This window comes from Tyto alba, unplaced genomic scaffold (assembly GCF_018691265.1).
Source record: "Tyto alba isolate M040663 unplaced genomic scaffold, T.alba_DEE_v4.0 Super-Scaffold_41, whole genome shotgun sequence".
NCBI classification, from domain to species: Eukaryota; Metazoa; Chordata; class Aves; order Strigiformes; family Tytonidae; genus Tyto; species Tyto alba.
In genome coordinates this window covers 964019-987104 of record NW_024881317.1, presented here as the reverse complement: position 1 = coordinate 987104, position 23086 = coordinate 964019, and the positions used below count along the sequence as shown (strand labels likewise).

General features: G+C 47.0%; 1 protein-coding gene across 1 annotated transcript; it reads right to left on the bottom strand.

Annotated features, from left to right (window-relative positions):
- Positions 1–12563: 12563 nt before the first annotated feature.
- CIAO2A (cytosolic iron-sulfur assembly component 2A) lies at positions 12564–21820 on the bottom strand. Its single transcript, XM_042803795.1, has 5 exons — positions 21609–21820; positions 17797–17961; positions 15937–15986; positions 14113–14158; positions 12564–13038 (listed from the first exon to the last, which is right to left on the bottom strand). Exons 1-5 carry the CDS (start codon positions 21733–21735, stop codon positions 12941–12943), a joined length of 486 nt encoding a protein of 161 aa, XP_042659729.1. The 5' UTR covers positions 21736–21820; the 3' UTR covers positions 12564–12940.
- Between the last annotated feature and the right edge of the window lie 1266 nt (positions 21821–23086).

Sequence of the window (23086 nt, the reverse complement as noted above, 5' to 3'; positions counted from 1 at the left end):
TTTGTCATTCTAAGATACTTTTGGTTCATTACTTCAGAAAGACCCCATTGAAGACCAGCGCTGCAGAACTCGCATGCTTCATTTGGCACACAGTAAAGGGGGGGATTCCCACTCATTGTGAACCGTAGCGATGGGGGGGGTGAAGTCTCCCCGACCTTTGGCCGCTCAGTTTTACTTGGCCTGTTTGAAAAACATTCGGTTTCTCTGCTAAACCATCAGAGGCTACAGGGAACTTTGTTCTTGCAGCCTGGTTGCCTCCCAGCACCAGCTGGATGTCTGCACTGGGTTAAATGGAGCTGAGGGCTGGCTTTTTAAGGCAGGAATGTACATTTATACAAATTAAGGCAAGCTTAACTACAACAGCAACGGATACCAGAGCTGTGTCTCCTCTTTTAAATTAGATGTTAAAATTCAGTGCCGTTAGACTTGGTTTGGGTGTGCAGCACAGGCTGTGCCTTCCTCAGCTGGCAGCTCAGGCTGATGGAGACCTGCTGGCCCCTGCCTCTGCATATACAGGTCTATAGATACATATTATACCTATATATACACATATACAGGTATATATTCAGCAAGGCTCCTCGCTGTCACCACTGCTAGGATGGGGAGTTGGGAAGCCCACGTGTGGTGTTTCACAAGGTGAGCGTGCAGAGGGTCCCTGGGCTCCACGTGCCACAGCACTGGAGGGGTGACCAGGGGCTGCAGCCAAAAAAAAAAGCAGAAATCACTGAGCCGTTGAGGATGGAGGAAGAAACGGGCTGCTTTGGGCAACGTCGTGGACGTAACTGCCGTTCGTCCCACACTCAGGGGTTCACTAACCCCAGTCTGCCTGGGAGTCGTCGAGATGGTTTGTCAGTAAGAATATTTCCTTTTATTTGATAAAAGACAGGGATATTTTTATGCTTAAGAACATATCCAAGAAAGTAAGTGGCTGGACCAGCTCCCTGTGAGCCAAACCTTTGGTAAGTGTCTGACTGCACTGGAGTTTGAAAATGATGGTCCCTGCCCATTCAAATGGCTTCATCCCCATCCCCTTTGGAAGGGAGAGGTAGGAGGGAGCCGGACGGATCTTGCTCCCCCCCAGCAGACATGGGCTTTTTTGGCCAAAGGTTGTGAAGCTCTATCTTAAAATGGTTCCCAGGGCACTGGCAAATCTTGGGTGTCGATGCTACAGGGGCAAAAGGGCCCTGTCAGTGCTCGAGGAAGATCCGAGCGCATCCCTCCACGGGGATCTCCAGGCTGGCTGTTGATCCCAGGGCAGCCGCCTCCTGTGCTGCTGCAAAAACCAAAACCCAAATGTTCCAGCAGCTCATGAAGGAGGGAAATGCTGAGGGGAAGGGGAAGGCAAAATTCTGAGCCATGGAAAAAGATAAAACCCAACACCACCCAAATACAGAAAGGTAAAAACAGAAAAGTTCGTATTTTTGGCAGATAAAGCTTCACAATGACTGGAACTGTGTTTCCAAAACTTTTCTAAGAGGTTGCACTCAGCTTCTAGATTTCAGATTTAGCGACTCCACCTGTCCCCAAAGCAATCCAACGCCCGGGCTGCCTTGGAAGCCGGGCTGACTTGCTTTAGTAAATAATCGCAGCCGTGGTCCGTCCGAGCCGCCTCCGCCGGCTCCTTTCCCCGCACCCCCGGGCTCCCCGTACGCCCAGCACCCAGCTCTGACACACACTCCTAAGTAGTTTTTTCCTATATTTTCCACAGAGGAAACAGAAGAAACAATATGTTTTTAAAAGAGGATTTCAGCTAAGTTTCCTGAAATCTATTGTAATATCCAGCTGGCAATTACCAAACAGGGAAAGAATTGCTCAGAGGTTTTTTGGACTAACAGATGATAAATCCACAGAAGATAGATTTGGAACAAAGGAAAACCCTCACGTTGTAGGCTTCATTCTTGAGAAGTTGCTGATGAAGTTAATTTTAAAAATAATTTGGCTCTGGAGCCAATGAACCCTAAAGTGCAGGTTTTAAATCTGCTCAGGTGTGGTTTGGTAGCCGGAGGCTGTTTGAGCAGCTCTGGATGCTCAGGGGCTGTGCAGGCGGCTCGGAGCAAACCAGAAGACGTTTTAAATTTAGTGCAAACACAGGGTGAACTAATCCCCTTGCCCAGGCCACTTGCTCCTTCAGAGTAATGTTTAAAGCTGGTCAGCTGGCTGTTTTAATTGCAGAAACACTGACTTAAGTGAAAGACCTTTCCTCCCAGATTTTGCTGTTCTCCCATCCAGCCTGCAGCTGCGCCTTCCGTTCAAGGCATCCTGACATCCACGAAACTGAACTTCCAAATGACTTTGCCTGGTTGTTTTCAGGACCAATTTTAAATATAAAACCTCCTTGAAATATTTTCTGTTTCTCTGTAGGCTTTCAGTTTGTGCTTTTATTTATAAACACACAGTTTTGCTACAGGTCAGCTGTGCAAACCATTGACATCAAGACACCATAGAGGCTGGCCATGCTCAGGGTCCCCAACTCTTCTCCTACCTCCATCCAGAGTCTTTTTCATAGCCTCTCCTCACCCCCATCCTTATCGGAGGTAGGATTAAATCGGCTGGCTCCGCACCACGTCTGTTGGGGGAGCTGGATCCAGCTCAGTTTGTGGAGACAGATGGCAGACGCGGTTTGAGGAAAAAAATCTTGCAAGATACGAGAGCTCCCTTTTAGTGGGCAACAAACAGTGTGGGAAAGATCTGGGCTAGGATCCAGAGGGAAATTTGTGAGAAAAGGCTTGCGGCTATAAAAGGAGGCTTCAGCCTGGGCGTCGGGGAGAGGCTGGGGGGCCACGGCGGGCGCTCGGCAGTGGCATCGGCGTTGCCGGTGATGGGAAGGGGTGTTGGGTGCTCCCCAGCCCCACAGCCACTGCCGGGCTGCGACTGCCCCGGGATTGGGTAGGGCTGTCCTGAAGGGCTTCTTTTTTCCAGGGGAAAGGAAGGAATGGGAGTATTTTAAACAGCCACCTCGGCTGGGCAGCTGGGAGACGGGTGACCGCGAGGTGGGTGACCGGCAGCGGCGTCCCAGCAAGCAGCAGCAGGATGGTGCTCAACAAACACTTTGGGACTCCCCCCGAGCGCAGGAGAACCTGCACGAGGCAGGCCTGGGGGCAGTAACCTGTAGCTCATGTTTTGCTGCCGCTTCTATTTATTCATTGGGATCACCTGAAAGCCTCTCTGAGAGGAGCCAAAGGCTTTTGGCTGCGGATTAGAAATGAGACCTTGTGCCTCCCCGGGTCACCTCCAGACGTTTCCAGAGCTGGAGACAGGAAGGAACTGAGAGCTCGTTAATTGGGAAGCAGCAGGCATTTTACGGAGGAGGTTGTTTGTGTCTCTTATTAACAATAACACTTAAAACGCTTCCGCATCTCAAAAAGCAGCTGGATCACCCTGTCAGAGCACCTGTGTTTCGCAGGCTCTCAGACCTTATGCAGGTGCTTCTGCCTGGACCAGATGATCTCAGCTGGAGTATTTTAATCCCCAAAGAGCCAGAGGGGTCATCAGTCCTCCAGCCCAGCACCAGCTGTAATGACCAGTGAGAGATGTGGTCTTGCCAGCGACCTGAGCACACGAGGAGGCAGCGGAGTCCAGACGGACCAGGAATAGTCTGCAACATCCATCCGTCCCTCTTCAGCTAAGAGATGTTTTTATTTTCTCTTCTTCTTAAAACCTCTAGCCGTTGGGCTACACAGAAAGGTTTCACAAGCACAGCCTTGAGGGTCAGAAAAGCAAAGGCAGGATAGTAAGAAAGGGATTTGAAGAATTTACTTTTATCTTTTTTTGGCTCAGCGTGGGGAGCAGCCGTTGTCCAACTGCTTTGGGGTGCTGAACCCCAGCAAGTGCTTCAGAAGGTCACGGCCACCCTGGGGCTGCCCACTGCAGGCAGCGGGGGGGCAGAGGGATGTTTGCAGTGGGAAGTACAGCAGCAGAAGGCAGGAGGAGGAAAGCAAGTGGAGAGAAATAAGCAGCTTCCTTCCTTGGCCGCATAGCTGGTACCAAGGCATGACGTGCTTTGCTCACCCAGAGCAACCGTTTTTGTTGAGAAATTAAATAAAGCTGTTTCACAGACATGTCGAAGGAGAGGAGAAAGAGAGGGAGGACCTGCACAGCCCACGTCCGAGCTCACCTCCCCGAGACCCTCAGTTGCTGATCTGCATTTGTGCTTTAAGCAAAGCTCGGCATGACTGGACGTAAATATTTAGAAATATCTATATGCTAAAAGTAGTTCTAGCTCTATATGCAACTGGTCCGTTGCCATCTGTAGCGACTGATAGTTACACCCCATGTCAGGTCTTGGCAAACAAGCCACGTGATCCATTTTTACAGCCCTGCTGCCATCAAGGCAGGGGCAAGACCTCCCAGGTGTAAGCAGTAAGAGAGGAGTCCCTTCACTTCACAGCTTACCCCTCGCTTGCAAGGGCTTGCAGCCTGGTGATCTGGGATTGGAGACAGGATTTCTCGCCTCTTCTGTCCTGCCTGGAAAAACAGAAGCTGCTATAAGCCCCTTGGCATGCAACAGGAGCCCAGCGAAAGGGCAAATGGATGATGCTGGCTTTTTCTGGAGGAATTGGAAATGGGGAATGACCCACGCAGGGTGGGGGGGCTGCTGTGCTCTCTGCTTCCTTTCACACCCCTGCAGACTTTTTCTGGATTCCCGCTGAGCCTCTGGCAGAGGTGTAACCCCAAGTGCCCCCCCTCCTGCCACGAAACGTGGCTCCCCTGCGAAGGGCACGAGCAGAGAGCGCCGAAACCCTCCGGAAACCATCGCAGCTCGGATCAGACGCTGCCACCGCCGGCGCCTCCGCTTCCCAGCTCGGCCACAGCTTCTCCAGCAAACCGGCCCAGGGCTCTCCAGCCCCGTGAGTCACTAGCCCCGGGGCCAGGGCGCTGCCCGGGCTCTGCTGCCAGTCCTGCTGCTGGCACAGTGTGGGGACCCAGACAGGGATGCTCCTCACCCAGCAGACAGCAATTACTGGTTCTAACATCGCTCGGCGGCTTGCTGGTGCCCTCTGCAGTTGTTCCTCTTTACTGTAAATGCAAAATATTAATAATATGAAGGGTCAGTTCTGTTACTTGGTGACAGCAAGTCAGGACAGGTGACACGTGCCTGCCTTCGCAGGTTTGGAGCAACATCGTGTGGTCCTCAGGCACCGATCCGCCCCTGCACTTGCACACAGGCGCCGTCACCTGCTCGCTGGCGGTTTCTCTGGTGCCACACGGTCCGGCTTCACCGGCACGGTGACCCCGAAACCCCACGGCTGTGGTGGGAGCACCACGAAGCCTCTGCCCGCCCCGGTCCGCGGGGCAGCAGCAACGGGGACGGACAGAGCTCCCAAACCCCGGGTTAACTGGAAATGCCGAAAAGTGCTGCAGCTCTGGAGCTGCCTCCTGAGCTGCTGGAGCCCAGCCCTGGGGAGCCACCTCCCAGTGCCCCCCATTCCCCGAGGGACTGGGACTATTCCCGGTTTCAGAGACCCGCTTTTGAGGTCAGGTCCGTTCTCCTGAATTGCCGCTCTGAAGAACGTTTGCCTCCGTGCTCCAGCACAAAGCCGTCAGCGCTAACAATTGCAAGGAACTGCAGAAACAGGGAAAGTCCTCCCCTGGTCATCAGAGCATCCTATTCCCGGCTCACCAAGGGCAAAGCTTTTGTTGGAGGTGGGAACACCTCCCCCGGGGTGTTTTGCGGGAGGCTCATCTGCTCCAACTTAACTCTGTGTCACTGTTGCTCTCAGTGAAGCCGCACAAAGAAGGTGTCGAAGGCAGACTCAGGCTATTTCAGCAAAGAACAACGAACACGTTATTTTGCAAAGAGTTTGTTTTCTAGATTTTTTTTTTTAAACCTCAAATCTAGAATAGAAGCTGCCTTTAGGGTTTTGGAGTTTTAAGTAGGCATCTCAAAAGAACAACTGGGTACAGCCCCCCCCCTCCGCCCCGAATCCCGATAACCTTTCGGTGGTGCAACCTGAGGCTGCACACAGGCACCCAGCACATTCCCAGGCAACTCGTCTGGGAAGAGGAGCTGCGTATCTCACGGGCGCAGCATTTCACAAAAGCTCATTGCTCCCAGCAGATATCCTCGTTCTGAAAAGAAAATATCAACTCCCTCACTGGAAAACAAAAAAAAAACAAAAAACAAACAAACAAAAAAAAAAAAAGCAAGTTCCAGGAAAACAGCTGGCAGATAATGCCAGTTCACACTCAGAGGTTCATTTAATTATCTGTCTGTCGTAACCCCTTCTAAACAGTCAGGTTAGAACGCAGGACGTGTGGCCCCGCTGTGCCGACACAGCGACGCTCTCTTGTTCCTTCCCGCAGATTTCAGAAAGTCAGACAAGCTGCCTGGGCAGTAAAGTACACTCTGTGCAGGGATGCTTTTCTTCTGTGAGAGAGGGAGGCGGAAGAAGGTGCCTTAAGTCTAGTTCCAAGTTGAAAAAAAAAAAAAAAACAAACAAACTTGCTTTTCTTGAATTGCTTTTTTTTTTTTTTTTTGGCCTTCCCCGGCAGTTTTCCAGGTCTGATAGGCGCAGAGGCAAGCCCTGCCCGGGTCCTCTCCAATTCTCTCTATAGGGGGTTTTCTCACTTGTCGTCCACTGCAGGTTAATTACTGAAGCAATTGTTTCCAAGGCCTTGGTTAGAATAGCTCCTCGCTGCAGCGTGTGCCAGCACCAGGTCTTGCTCGCAGACCTTGCTTAAGACAGCCTGGTGCCTCCGGGCAGCTGCCTGACACCTGGGCGCTTTCAGTCACCCCAATCTGTGCTGGGGAGCACTGAAACCCCGTGGGCATACCAAAAATGACATGATAGCTTTGAAATTATGTTTTGCCACAGCTACGTTTGCTGGCCTGGTGAGACCTCAGCTGTATGGCATTGCTGGAAAATTGCATCTCTTGGATGAGCTGTCAAGCTAAACATAATCTGGAAAAATCCATTTTAGTTGTTTTACTAATTTGAAATAGACCCACACCTCTCAAGAAGCTGAAGAAGCTGCAGACACCTCCCTTTTCACTTGATCTGGGTGTCACTAACACCAGCCACCTCTCTTGCGTAACGCTGCGAAAACAACTGGCTCTTCAGCGCTGAAGCCCTCCTCCAGGCAGCAGTTTTGTCCAACTCCGAAACTAAAGCTGTTTTTAAAAAATCAGCTCTCAAGCTCCGCCAAGCACTGTGCCTAAGCGGGAGTTAGCAATTGCAACTGAAACACAAGCTAGATCCCACTTCTGTGCAAAACTCTGGGAAAATAAAATCCTTCCCCCAGGGAAGCCGAGAGCCTTTGCTGGACTGGTCTGGAGGTAAAATAACCGGTGGGGCCAGCAGCTTCGGGGGTGTCCAAAGCAGCTGAAACCAACACTGCTGCTGGAGAAGTAACGCTTTGAAGTTCCATACTGGCATTTTAAAATATTTGAGCCCTTTCTGGCCCAAAACCATTAGCTACAGGTGGGTTCCAAGTGCCCATGTGCAGAGAGATACAGAACAGCAAAGTCACCTGCTGCCCTCAGCCTTTTATGTGCAAATCTCACACTCACTTATCTTATTACAATCCAGAAGCTGTTTATTTCAATTAAAGCTTATTTGAAACGAGTTGAGACTCTGAAAGCATGACTGGGAGCATTTTTGTGTTGGATCAGGAAATGGAATAAGATAATCCTTTTGGGATTACATTTCTAGAGAAATAAAGCGAATCATTGCCATTTCCCTCCCCTAGAAAAGCCTTTCCCTTTTCCCAGGGTATTTCTCCTGGTGTTTTGAAGGATACACTTACACTGAAATTGGAACAGAGCTAGTGTAATTTGAGCAGAAATTACCTTCCCAAAGCCGCCTGAATTTTGTGGGAGGCTTTGCTCGTGGTCAATGGGCTTTAAGCACAGAACGGGCCCCAGTAATTCTGCAACACAAGCTGCGTGGGTAGGAGCAGAGCCCCCCCTCCTGCACACGGACTCGCATCCCTTGAAAACTAGTTTAGCAGAAGCTTCCTCTGGGACATACCACTCACACGAAAACCGATCTATCAAGCAGCTGTGTCTGCACTGGGCAAAATTGAGCAGGGAATGGGAAAATTCGTTGCACGGGGATGGGGATGGGATGAGGACGGGGCTGGGGGTGGGATCGGGGTGGGGGTGTGGGGCTGGGCTCATTCCTGACCAGACAATAAGCTCCCAGGGCGCGTTTCGAGGAGCCGAGGGACGCTGCCCAGCCACGCAGACACACCGGGTGATGCAGAAGCAGCTGCTGCACGATTCAGCACCGTTGGGGAAGTGTGAAACCTCTCTTCACCCCCCCCCCCCACTCTATAAAACCATTACTTTGGAGGTATTTCCCTCCTGCAACTGTTTTCGGGGGCAGTAGGGGAAGCAGAGAGCCCCAGGTGCATCGAGATGAAAGCTCTGTGTTCATTTCCGTGTAAAGGGGCTGAAAGGGTTGCCCGTTTCCTTCCTTCCACGAATCCTGACAAGCAGAGTCTCTCCTTGCACAGCAACAGCACGAGGACATACTTGCCTGACACAAGGCACATTTAATCAAAACAAGATTCCGCAATTTTTTTTCTTGATGCTTTCTATGTGGGACTAGATCCATTAGAAAGAAGCTGCAACAGCTCATGGAAATGCCATGAAAATGCTGTATTTTGCTATAACAATATGAACTTTCTTGCTCTAAAAAAAAAAAAAAAAACAAAAAACCCCCCCAAAAAACAGTTGTTATCAAGTGGAAAAGAAATTCCATTCAGTTTATAGCCCTACTACAGCAGGACATTATTTGACTATTCAGTCAATTTTCAATGGCATCTTCATACGATGCTTAAGGAAATATTTTCATGAAAATCCACCCAGGACATGAAATGCTCTCATCTAATAAACAGCAACCGAAGCAAACAGTTCTGTTTACATTTCTTGTCCTAATAACATTTTAAAATAATGCTTTAAAATATCAGAAAGAGTAAAAAAGGCTTGGTTAGCATCACTCATCCCGGTTTGCCTTGTCAATCACCAGCACTTTGATGGAAGTAGCTTTGCCACAGAGATTTCATCAAAGCCACCCAAGAGCAGTGGTAGGAGAGCCTGCCCACCCAACAGCTCCCAGCAGCAGAGCCATTCCACTTTTACACTTAAAATGGACTTTTGGATTACAATTTATCCCTGCAGCACGCGGAACCAGACAGAACCACTCTAAAATGCGGATGATACAAATCCAGATCTACCTTCCAATTTAGTATTTGTGAATGTGTCTCCTACTCCAAACATATAAGTGGGTTTAGGGTTTTTCTTCTTTGCTTGAGTCTCGCACTTCAAAACTGACCTCTCCCAGCTGGTTCCCAGAGCAGTGGCATGAAAGATGAAACCTGGCAGTTTTGGTATGGCAGGAGACAAAGAGAAAGAAAGGCTGTTCTGGGATGTCTGGTGTGAACAAGTAAGTTTTTTCAAGGGACGGAAGTTTTCTGAGAAAGTTTCTGCTTAAATGCAAAAAATGTAAAATGTGGGATTAGAAGATAAAGTGACGGCTGCGAGGGACAACTCCCCAGTCTCTAATAACAGCTTTAAACCAGTTGTAACCTGGAATTCTGATAAAGAAAATTATCTTGGCCCCCATATATTTACATCTGGGCCCATTATTAAACAGCCCACAAAAAGCAAAGACCAACAGCACATACTGACAGGCTGGGAGCTGTGGCTGCCCTCCCCCTGGCCAGCAGCCTGTGTGCTCACAGCCATCCCCTGCGCCAGGAGCCGGCTACAGCCCTGGCTCTGGCTGCTGGTGGGTGCGCTGGGCTCCGCTTTGAGGGGAGAAGCACTGATTGCAGGGAACGAAAAAGGGGAAAAAAAAAAAAAGAAGGAACACGAGCACGTGTTTTTTTGAAAGCTCCTGAACGCACAGAGCGAGTCCAGAGGAGGCCGTGAAAACCATCCAAGAGCTGGAACACCTCTCCCAGGGAGAGAGGCTGGGCTGGGGGGGTTCAGCCTGGAGGAGAGAAGAGAAGGACCTTCGAGCGGCCTCCCAGGGCTTAAAGGGGGGGACAGGAGAGGGGGGGGGGACTCTGGGTCAGGGGGTGGGGGTAGGACAAGAGGGAACGGATTTAAACTGAAAGAGGGGAGATTTAGAGTAGATGTAAGGACAAAATTCTTTACAGTGTGGCTGCCCCCTCCCTGGAAGGGTTCAAGGCCAGGTTGGACGGGGCTGGGAGCCCCCTGGGCTGGGGGAAGGGGGCCCTGCCCGGGGCAGGGGGGGGCACTGGGGGGGCTTTGAGGGCCCTCCCACCCCAAACCACCCTGTGATTCTGTGACCTTTTCTCAGTGCTCCCCCTCGTGGGAAAACACTTCCAGCTCTGCTCATTTCCTCCTCCCCAGAAAACATTAATCGTTTAAAAATCCTTTGCTTTTGGGTTTTTTTTTTTTTGTTTTTTTTTTTTTCCTTTTGAAAATGGAAAAAAAAAAAAAAAAAGGTTGCTTCTACGTAGTGGGAACAAAGTCAGTTTAGATTTAATTTTAAAATGGAAATAGAGACGCTTCTACATGAAGTATTATTCTCTTTTACACTGAGTTTGGGCAGACTCACAGACTTTGCCTTGAAGCCATGCTGGCTACGATGTGTGACAGCAAGCCTTACGGAGCAATAACTGAAAATAGAAGTGGCAAGGAAGAGCACAAACATCGCAGTACAGCATGGTTCAGCAATTCAAAACTTTCTGGGAGAAGAGTTGTATTAGAAGTGCTGGGCTGATGATGACAAGCAACTACACAGAACAAATCTTTTAGATTGAACTGAACTGCTAATCGCATTTGCTGGAACTACAATTTGCAATGGTTACCATCTAACTAGTTTATTAAAGAGTAAACAGTGGGGAAGAAAAACACTGCTCTTGTTCTATACTTCTGTTTTAATGGCATGGCACAGCAAAACATCTCCACCTTCTTTTCACAGAAATTATTTTAAAGAAGGAGTTACCATTTAATTAGTCTTCCCAGCTGAAAAGACCAAAACAAAACAAACCTAACCAAAGAAACACAAAAACCCCAACAGAAAACCTTGCAAAATGCATCTTTATAATATTTCATGGTAGCTTATTCCAGCAGGAGTCTAAATACACAGATTTTAGGTTTTGCCCAAAGTAGGGTTTTAAAAACAATTAGTCCATGGGGGTTTATTTGGGGAACAGTACCAAGTTCTTAGCTTCTCTTGCAAACATCAAGTAGTTAATTCCCTTCACAGTCTACTGAACACCCGAGGCAGTGGACATAGCAGAGTCCCACACTGAAGTTTACATCTAATTACACTTTACAGAAGCATCTGCGGAAAGCGCTGCTTAAGGGCACAGGAGCTTCCCCCAAGGTAAACCTCAGGGTGAGCAACGAGGGTAGGAAGGCTTTTGAAATTTAAGTAAGATTTAATGGAAGCTGAGTAACTGAGGTTAAGAGAAGTTGTTTTCCACACATACACTTGAACTGACAGCTCTGCAGATGTGCAGTAACCTATGGAAAAAGGGGACTCTTCTCAACCCCACCCTCCCTCTTCCCCCTTTTTTTTTTTTTAAAAAAAAAATGTTGGCACTGAAAGTAGGGAGATTACAAGCTCTCGTTGGCACAGCTGTGATGTGTCACTATACAGAGGGAAAAGATTCCCCCCGCTGTTTATAACGCGTAGCCCACTCAATCATTCCGTGCCTTCAGGAAAGCTTCAGGTGGCTCGTTACTAAAATGGTTACAAATCCCTGAAATCTCAACAGAAGTTTGCACTGAACTCCAAGGATTTCTTCAAAGTTTAACCAAATACAAGCCCGCCTCGGCCATCGCCGTTTCACGGAGGGACGGCTCCCCGCGCCCCTCCCGAGCCCCCGCGGGGGGTACCAGCCAGCGTGGAGCCGGTAACGCAGCCCCCCAACAGCCTGTCAGTGCCCCCCCCCGGGGCAGGGGGGGCTGCAGCCCCTCGCCCTGCACGCACACACTTACCACGGCGGCCCCGCCGCGGCTGCGTGGCAGGGGCCCAGCATCACTTCCACGGGGAGGGCAGCCGCGCGAGGAATAGCGGATTCCCCGGGGGAAAAAGGTAAATCCGTGGCCAAACCCGCAGCTGCAGCGCGAGCTAAGCCCAGGGAACTTCTCCGGCGAGGAAGAGCGGGGTGGCGGCCGACATCAGGGATGGCCCAGAGGAGACGAGCGAGGGAGCAGCGGAAAAAAAAAAATCAACAGGACAGTGGGAACCGGAGGAACAAAGGGCTGTGGGGTTCTCCCACCTCCCAACTGCAGGCGAGTTGTCATAACAAGAATGACCAAACTGGCAAGATCCTGTCCATAGGAAAACCCTACCCTCAGGGTAATTAGAAAGCAAAGCCTCCAGAATCAGAAACCACGTACTTAACAGGGGAAAAAGCACCACTATTTAGCAGGAATGGTGTCTCCGTAAAAATCTACCTTGTTCTAGTCCAGTCCTTTGGTTCTGAATTATTTTTCTGAACTAATTTCAGCTTGAACGTGTTTACGGACGACGAGAAAGTTGAATGAACCATTTCTTTCTCTAACAGAAATCTAAACCTAAGCTTAAAGGGGAAAAAAAAAAAAAAAAGAAAATTTCTGAACTCAGAAGGCAGCATTTCAGTACAAGAATTTGTTTTATTTTTACAGTGCAGTGATTGAAACAATGTAGAAATTTAACTTGCAAAACTGAATTTATATCACAACGTCTATCAGAAGGCAATATGTACGTGTTGTTTTGTTTTTAATCATAAAATATTTATCTGGACACCAGAAATTACAAACTCTTAACACTATACACTTCACTTTATTTTAGAGACTAATTAATCATAATTTAATTCTATCTTATAAACAATTTCCTTTAAAAAACATGTGGAAGATAAAAAGAACTCAAGTATTAAACTCAAGGCCTTGATTATTATTATTTTCTTTTTTTTTAAACAAAGATATTTTAAGAAATGTATCAAAATGATAACTCTGTGGGTATTATAGCTACTAGTCAGGCTCTGTAACACACTGCTCCACAATTTCACGCAAGTTTGGATTCTCCATCGCAGCTGCTACTCTCTCTTTGTCATTGATCTGCTTGTTGACTGCAAAGCATCACAGGAAAAGTGAAGTCAGAAGCAGCTTTCAGGGGTACTTGACACATATTGCATCAGCAATGGGACAAACACAAGATATCAGTGCAGTGAAGATTTTCCAAACCTAGCGCATGGCCAGCTCAAAGACTGAGAAAATGTACAGTAACAGCACACTGTGTCAACTTCCTTTTCAGTTTTCTCTTTAGGAGGAAGATATTATTTGCATAATATCCAAAACTGACATTTGTACAACAGCTGATAAAGCACTGTACAGGCAGATGGTTAAGTCGCATGGCCTAGAATGAGAAGGTTGTGACAGATACAATAGAAGGACGACAAGACAAGAAGAATATGAGGGTGCTCAAGAGCCAACAGTCAAAAGGCAGAAGATTGACAGGAAATTGAGAACAAAGCAATTGAAAGCTCAGTCACAAAAAAAAACAACCATCAGAAACCAAACATATTTGTTACTTTTCCAGTTTAGGAAAAGAATGCAAGATGCTCTAACAACATGTCTGAAAAGCTTTGTGACAAATTAGTAGACCAAGTTCTCCAGGTTCAACTTCTAGTCATTCAATCAAAATAACTGATTTTCGCCATACAAAGACATCTGATGCTTAAGAAAAAAAAGCCTGGGACATTGCCTGGACAAAGGCTTTAACAGCTGTTTAAGACAGTGACTGGCTACAGCTCTGAAAGAATGTTGATATTCTGTAAGTTTTATTTTAAACACTGAGAAACATATATTTTTGTTATGATAATAAGATAGGAGATCAACCAGCAATGAAGTTCCTAATGCTATTTATTCAGCAACACAGTAGCAACTTCTTTGTTACAAACACAATTTAACACCTGCAAGAACTGTGGGGTTGTTTTGTTGTTTAAAAAACCAAACCAACAACAAGCAGCATATGTTCGCAGAACCAATACAGCTTTTGGAACAGCCTCAACTACATGTTTCATTTTAAAGCCTTAACAGTGTATTCATTTCTGAAAAGGAGAGTAAGGCAGGGGAAGAAAAGGACTTTGAGAAGAACACAAACCCACAGTCTAAAACAGCACTCATTCATTAGCTGTACTTACTGTCTTCTTCAGTGGAATGTGTACCTTCAGATATGTAGATTTCCAGCTAGAGGAGAGATCATTAATGTTAGATGCGTACATCAGCAGCTGAATATATTCATTACTGAAAGAAAAACATTGTACAGTACATATACAGCATGTGTAATTCATAGTCCTAAAAATGTTCACAGACAATGAAAGGAGATCGATGACAAGAGCTCATCTTAAGACTTCACTGCAACACAATCACAAGACAATCTCCTCCTCCACTTCAGAGAGGCCCCAATAATCTTTCTTCAACACCGTGGAGGCATTCATTCCTCACTAATATCAACTCTTCTTGCGAAAAAAGTAGTTGCAGTTAGGCGGCTGGAGAATCGGCACTACTTTCTCAACAAGTTCTCTGCAGGCCACAATTCAGGAATAACTTTTTTAAAAGCCATCAGAATTGCAAGTGGCTCTTTCACAAGCTAAGCACTCTTGAAAAGACATGCTTGGCAAGGGGTTCCTGGTAGGATATTCCTGAAAAGTTTTTGCTCAACGATGAGAATCACAGATATTCTATTTGAAAATGGTGGCGTAACGCTGTATCTAATTCCTGCATGGGAACAGGCTGTAAGACTAGAACCTAAACAGACCTAAATCACCTTCAGCCATTTAACAGGCCTGGGAAAAAACAACAACAAACTCCTCACACATGCTGAACTGCAAGGAGATCTCATAAAACTGATGTACCAAAGCAACACCAAGTAAACAAATCCTACGCCTCTTACCTTATCTCACTGAAGCTAAACCTATTTGTTACCATGTGTCCAGCACAACAAATCACTGTCTACCTAATTTTCTAGAAGCCCAAGTCTCACTTTACACTGTTTAACTGGAAAGATGAAGCTAGTAACTATAAAAACAAAACAGCAAACAAAATCAACACCAGAAATCCTCAGTTAATTCATTTATACTTTAAATTATTTCAGGCAAGTTTCTAAAGGTCTATAAAAGACTGTGTTTGTCATTAAAGGTCTGCCCTTAGTTCCTTGTAAGACCCACAAAGCTTTCTTTAAGGATATATTCACCCTGTTTCCCATCTAGTTTCTTACACTGCAGCAGCACAGCCAGGGCTGGTCCCTGGTAGGGACAGCATGTTGACCAGGGTCAGGCCCGTGTGCCAGCTGTACAAGAGCTCTTAAGACACAGGTCATAAAAAGATTTCCTCAGTGCAGTTCCAGTTTTGATAAACTCTAATGAATCTCTTCTGAAGCTTTTACTTCCTAGATGATGCCTATATGAAGTAGTGGAACCCTCCTTCAGCAGTTTCTAACTGAGAAGAGAGCAGTGCTCTTGCTTGCAGGGCTGCTCGCTCACAGTGTTGCCCCATTGGAGACAACTCTCAGATATTCCAAATGGTACAGGAGATTCAGTAACTACTAATATTTTATATCTATGTTGCTTAGATGTATTGAAATATTGGCGAAGGCCAAATTCATTTTCCCTAAGGCAAGGGTATGACTTTGATTCGTTGTAACATGAGATTTGAAAACACCCTCTTTTCTACCAAGCAAGAACCCAAATGACGGCTGGTGAGGAGATCCCTTGAAACACAGTGTATTTTGGAAGTGCCCTAATAAATGGTCTTTTGGAAAGGAAAGGAAGAAGCACAGGTACTCACAGATCCCTTTGGGTGCTACGCTGTACTGCAACATTCACCCCCTTCATAGGCAAAGCTTTAAAAAACCCCCATCCTCAATCACAGTTGCAAGTGACTTGATCCTGCAGCACAGGCTCGTTTAAAGAGAACGTGGCATACATTCATGTAGTTTAAAGCAAGTTCCAAAACAGATACTTTACCTTATGTCTAAATGGCAAACATCTCTGAAGCTTTATTCTTAAACAAAGGCCTGTTTAGACAAAACAGATAAGAGAATTTGTTGTAAAACTCAAGGTTTGAGGTACACGAGAGAATCCATATTTAACAATCAAAAAACCACTACTACAGTTGACAACCTTCTCCATATTTAACAATCAAAAAAACACTACTATAGTTGACAACCTTCTCCTTTTGTATTCTGAGCAGCATAAATCACAAAGGAGACTAAATAATTTGTGGTTTGATCCTTTGGGTGTAGCTTCTCACTGAAGCTCATACTTGCCTTGCAAGCTTAGGAGGTCTCTGGTCTCTAAGCACTTCCTAGGAACACTAAATACAAATTCCTCAGTTTGCAGCTTTCTTCTATATTTTGGATAGTTTTCCAGCTGTTACTGTGGCTCCATCCGTACTGAGAAGAATGCTTTTTTTGTTTTCTAACGTTTGTTAATAAAGTCCAACATAAATCGCTTGAAGAACACAAGCCTGCAATGACCTGGGGGCAATTCAAGCTCATAACTTCACTATTTAATGTCTAACATACAGACCGGACAGGGGAGTGTTGTGGTTCATCTTTGGGAGTGAGATCCCAGTTTGGGGACACCCCCACCATTAGCCCATTTCCCCACAAGGCCTGGCTCTGTGATGGGATGTGCACAGACAAAGCCATACTGCAGCCCCAGTTTGCCCTCAGGCTGAGCCCGTGGTAATAGAAAGAGCTGGCAATAGAAAACAGTCCCCAAAAGATCTACCAGCTTAGAGTACTCTGTACAGACAACAACGTTTGGAAAAAAAAACAACCTGTTTACTCCCTGCATTCTTACATATACTACCCAACTATTTAAGAGTTACCATAACTGCTTCCTGCAACAGCATGAGGAACTGTGCTTCAGAGGTCACCCAATACGGATAACGACCACACAGTCAGGTATCAAAGACCTGGCTGACATTTAAGTGCTGAGATCATGATTAGCACAAAGTTCGAGATTTGATGTGTACATCGTTGGTCCTGAGGTCTGAGCCTTAACCCACTGATGCTCCCAGCAGGGTCAAACTATAAATAAATTATTGCTGTTTGGAATGCTAATGCTTTACTGTCTATACTTTACTTTCTACATAAAGATGCAAAGGTTTATTTGGGCATAAATACAGGTACTACTTCATTAAATTAAATTAAGGACTTATTTTCCCTTTAATCTTTAAAACAGACTGAGAAATAGTAGCATTGATACATAATGATAAGAGTTGCTAACCTTGGTATATTTAAATAAATCATTTCAGAGATCTCAGATGTGATTTTTCAGATGCAATCTCACCACAAAGAATGAAAAAAAAAAAAAGGCAAAATAAGCCAGTGTAGATTCTCATTCAACTTAATTGTTTTCATACTCCTAATAGTTCAGAACTTTCTTTGATATTCTTGGATTGCACATGGGATTTTTTTGTACATGTGTTGGAATGGAGAATAGCCCATAAGATAAAGGAAAGATAAGGGAGATAATCATAAAGTTTTAACATTTTTTTCAAATTTAAAACCTGACAAATTTTCAATTCAACATTACTAAAATAAGTTGGAGAGTATAAAGAAGGAATTCTGTACTGCTTCCCAGTAGATTTTTGAGAGGTTCTCTTTGAAGAGTTTCCCTAACTTGATAAAAACAGATGGATGTCCCCACACTTCTGCCTTTTGTTTGTTTTCATTGCTAGAAGGATTCTCAAGATAAAATTCCTGGTCAAACTGCTGGTAAAGCAATACTGAATTTTAACTAAGAATGATGTTATTCAGACAACCTAAAATTAACTTTATGATCACTGTTATGGATTTAATGAAACTGAAATCTTACCAATGAGAGTAGCCAAAGAGCAATGAGGTACTGTTGGTGTAAACCTGATGATAACCAGATATTCATCTTCACCTATCTCTTGCACTTCAACACAGCTTTCCGTTACCACTTCCAGTTCTTCTAAAGTATTAGGTTTCTCTGGGTCCCGGATAGTACGGATTATATCTAAAGCAGAAGACAAGTGACCAACAATGAAGTAGGTTTCCTGAATTTAATAAAAGGTACATTTATTAGAAGCCATCTTCCCAGCATTGTTTATTTTGCTCATCTTCAGAAAAGACCAAGCTGTAAGTATCAGTGATACATTATCTCACAAGTTGCTTCAGAACCCAGCAAATCGAGGCATTTGTTGTTCACTCTGCACATATTTTTCACAATCCGGTTCTAAACTTGCTATTATTTCTACAATCCGATTATAATAAATATAAATCAAAACATGCCTATGAAAGGCTATGTACTACCTGCAGAACTACAGGTCACATAATACTAGCCTGTTCAAAAGTTATACATAGATGTAGTATTTCAGATAGGTTTGCTTGCCCTTCAGGTATTTCAAAATCTAATTTATTAGCAAGAGAAGCCAAATTTCCTTCTCATCTTATTCTCTCCACTTCCCAGCCTGAGCCTCACAGATAAGATTCTGAAGGTATCTCAAGGAAAACCAATATAAAAATAATGCACTAATCCATATTTATCTGTATCAATGGTCACCTCCTTATCTTGTAAAATGTGGGGATCAACTAGGTTTAATATACCTGTATAGAAAATGATAAGCAGCATTGCCTTTTCTAGAAGCAATGTGTTCTGGATTAGCTTAAGGAGCTTTCATCATACAATGAAACAGAATTACATTTTTTGTTGCTTTTCCAAAGAGCAAAAGGTTTCAAAGTAATATTCAAAAGCTACAATATTTGATTATAGGACACTGACAAATAATACACAAGAGAGATATGAATTCAGTAAATTTCCTAAGAACCTGAACAAAGTAAGTCTCTGCATTTCAGCGTGTTTGCTGAGTAATGTAGCATAGATGGAAAGGCAATGAGGCAAATGAGGGGGGCGAGGCGCTGGCCCCGGGTGCCCAGAGCAGCTGTGGCTGCCCCCTCCCTGGAAGGGTTCAAGGCCAGGTTGGACGGGGCTGGGAGCCCCCTGGGCTGGGGGAAGGGGGCCCTGCCCGGGGCAGGGGGTGCCACTGGGGGGGCTTTGAGGGCCCTCCCACCCCAAACTGGTCTGTGATTCTCTGCAATGAGATCTCTAGCCTGTTCACATCGGTGCCATGCAGCCAGCATAACTTGAAGAAACGCTAATTTTGACAGGGAAGGCCAAACTTAGGAAGTGCCCAGCTGTCACCGCACACTCACTTCTGCACTGTATGCCGTTGTTTGCCCCCTAGAAATGCAAGTACAAGCATTTCTGGCATAAATTATGTAACTAATGGGATACAGGTTAAGATTGGTTTTAAAAAAAAAACCAAAAAGCAGGTTAAAAAAAAGAACGGATAGGTTATTTTTAGCTAGCTATAGCAATTTTATTTTTAGCGTAGCCCTACTACAATAGCTAACTGTATTGCTCAAGCAAATGTGACATCAGCCTTCACCATGGCAAATTACTTCAGTCTATCCTCAGGTATGGACAGACCCACCCAGCTCTTGAGAGCTGCAGAGCTGCTTCCAGTGCATTCCTGCTCCCAAGCTGAGGGGCCTGGCCTCCCGGCAGGGATCACGGGCACGGTACAACATGGCACTAACATTGCCATATTACTTCCAGGCGGGAAGGAAGCAGGAAGCCAGCGGGCAGGAACAGCAGTTCATGTCTGTCTGGACTCCATCTGTCTGAGAATGGTATGCTTGAAATCACAGACACACCCTAAAGTCACTGACCTGTCAGCAAGGAAAAGACTTATATTTGTGCAGTTTTATGAGCTGGTACTCACCTCACCTTCTTCGATCCTCTCACCCTCCTGCATGGGCTACTCAAATTGCTCTCTAGACCCAAGTAATCCTTTCAGCAGGGCTGGGAAGCACTTGCTTTCCAAAGCCAGTTGTCATCACTCATACCATAAAACAAAACTTGGGAGGAATGAAAGAACTGAGCCCCGTTCCCCAGCATCCAGGGAAGCAGACTATTGCTTGCATCATTCCGAAGCCCCCAGCCTCTGATTTTGTGTCTACATCATAAGGATGTGATGCTGCTGAATTACAAACCTACAAGACACAGTAGATGTCACAAGGCTATTTGTTCTGCTTTCCCAAAGAACTGAAAACTGTCTCCTCAATTACATTAAGGATAATGATTGGTAACAAGCAAACGAACTGTCTAGCTTTACTGGAATGTTCACCAGCAAACAGATTGTCTCATTTGTCAGACCAGTAGAAAGTATTTTCACCTTTTTTCCATTTTTCTGGCCCTGGTATCCCTTCTGCCTAAGGTCTTAGCCAACTACTGAAGTCTAGCCAAACAAGAAATTTCTTCACATATACATACAACATAAGTATCTTCATATACACATTTCCTTGTAGTTTCTGATACATTTCTTCATCTATTTTTAAATTTTATCCCCTTTCTATGTGAAAAGGCCCAAGAGGAAATCAATTACTTCACCAAGCAGCAAGACGAACACTGAAATTTATTTAGTTCAGCAGTACTTCATGGATGCCTCTGGTCTTTTAAATCTAAATTTCATACACAGATGCTTTAGTTCTGCAAAGATCATGCACAAGCATAACTCTATGGATGAACAGAAATCAGCAGGATTACTTACATACTTAAGATTCATAACCTAAGTTATTACTTGGAACCACCAACGTTTTACAGTACCTATATTTAAACATCACTCAAGTTTTAAAATTGAGTTTGTTTGACATTGTTTCCTTTTATTCTTTTTAGCTAAAACTGTGTGCAGTCCTGCATAAAATCCTCACGCTACTCCTCACTGCCTACAAAATAACAATGCCTTGAAGCCTGACAATGTTTTTGGAATCCTCTAAGATCCTACATGCACCATTTGCAGAGGTGAAATCTCTCCCTATTTTACAAAAATCTCAGTCACTCAGTAACAGAAATCTCCATTTCTCTGGAGTAACTGGCTGACCTTTCTGGAATTACTTGCCTTTCCAGGTGTGTCCAGCTCCTCTTCTGTCTAAGGTGATGAAACACCGAGGCAACTCCCCCCAGGGCAGGGGCTGAGCAAGCCCAGCAGCACTCCAGCCCCGTTCCCACACTGGAGCTGGGAAGCAGCAGCATCACCCACCAGCCAAGCGGTGCATTAAGACAGCTCCCTCAGCACTTGCTCAGGATCCCGACTAACAGTGACCACGGCACACCCGGCACCCCAAGGTCACAGCACCCACCCCATCTCCAGCCACAGCCCGGGGCTGGCAGGGCGGTTGGGGAAAGCCAGCAGGCCCCCAAGACAGGCCCTCCCCCTTCCCTCCACACTCGCTGGACTCTCCAGCACCCCGTGGGCAAACCCTCCCCACCTCACGTCCCCGCCAGCGACTCCGCTCCTCAAGCAAATCAAACAGATTTCCTTCCCGCCCCACACCAAGAGCAGCCACCTTCACCCCGGCCCCCCCGGGGACCCCGCTGGGGTGCCCCCACTCTCTCAACCCCACACACGGCTCTCGGCCCCCCCCGCAAGCGCTGGGCAGGGCCCGGCTTCCTCCACCTCACCCCTCTGAAGGGCACAGCACCAACGGCCCCCAGGGACCCTCACAGACCCCCCCCCCCCGCTCCCTCACAACCCGGCCCCGCAGCCCCGTCAGCCCCAGGCCTCCCCGAGGGGCGACCCTTGAACCCCCCCCGACAGTCACCGTAAACCTCGAGCGCCTTGTCCTGCTCCATGGCCTGGCTCCGGGGGGCATGGCAGCCCCTACGCAGCCCGGAGTACCACAGCACCCTGTTCAGCGTGTGCGACAGCAGCCCCAACACCAACGACATCCTCCCGCTCCGCCATGGGAGAGCGCGGACCGGACCCTCGCGGCCACCGTCCGCCGCCGCCAGCGGGAAGTTCCTGGCGGGGCGGGGGCGGAGCCGAGGACGCCGAGTCCCCGCCCACGGGCGGGGATATCTTGTTGGCAACCTATGGGCGAAGCTGTGCCGCGGATTCCCCGCCCAGGGGGGCGGTGAGAGGGCGTGGTTAGCCGTTCTCTCAGCGTTGGCGGGATTTTGTGGCTGTTGTCCCGGGGGTCTGAGCCCCTCCCCGGGCTACCTGTTACCTGCGGTAACATGCTTTACCTCCCGAGCTAGAGCGGCAAGATTTAACAGGAAAAGACACGGGCGGGATGAGGAGGATTAGGGGTTGTTACGACCCGGACTGGGAGCCCAGGGAGTCGTAAAGGTTCTGTGATCCCCTCGGGTGAAACGACGCTGAACGACCGGTTAAAATGTTTTACTTGCGGTAGAAAAAACTTAAACTTGGAAAAGGGTAGTAAGCAATGGGGTCTCTTATTTATAAATGTATAGGAAAGAAAAGAAAAAAGTCCGGTCACCATCCCTCGTTCCAGCGTTGTCTCGGTTCCGGAAATCTTGGGGGGCGGGGTGCACACCTAGTAATTTTTCTGTCGCCTTTTTACGCTCATCCTTATCAGCTGATAAGCGTAGCAGACAAAGAGAGGCAGGCGTGCCACGGACGAACTCATTTTCCTGAGAGACGAGGAAGGGGAAGAGCGTGGGGTCCACACATGCATTGAGGGGGAGCGGGGTGCACCAACCCCCTTATCAGTCAGTTCGGTGGTCGTGTTCGCCCCCCCCCCCCCTTACTTTTTAGGTCCAGAATGCTGGTTATTTATCTCTTATCGGTCCTTTACGGTCTCACTCAGTCCGCGTTTCCCTTCTTTGAGGCTTATCTGAGTTTGCCGATACAACCGCGAGGGAGTAAAGCCGTGCGCCCTTCGATACACTCCGCTCCCTTGGGCCGCGTTCCTTAGGCCGATTACAGAGGCCACGGCTTGTCAAAACTTTCTGTGTCGATGGGCGTTTTAGGCACTAATTCCTTCGGTTCCTTTACAGCGGTTGGTTTGCTGTAGGCTTCGACCTTCTTCAGACAGCTCGGCTGGTAAGCAAAACAGTGTCCCCGGGTGCCGCGGTGAAGATAAGTGTCCCCGGAGCCGGTCGCAGGGAAGGGAGGTGGCGGCAACTCGGCCCGCCCCACCCGCCGCCGCTGGCGGAGACTACAGCTCCCAGCGGGCATTGCGTTCCCGCCCGCCGGCTCTGGGCTGCGGTGCCTGCTGGGAGTTGTAGTCGCGCCACGGCACTGGTCAGCGCTGTCAGCTGACCGGAAGGAAGGGTT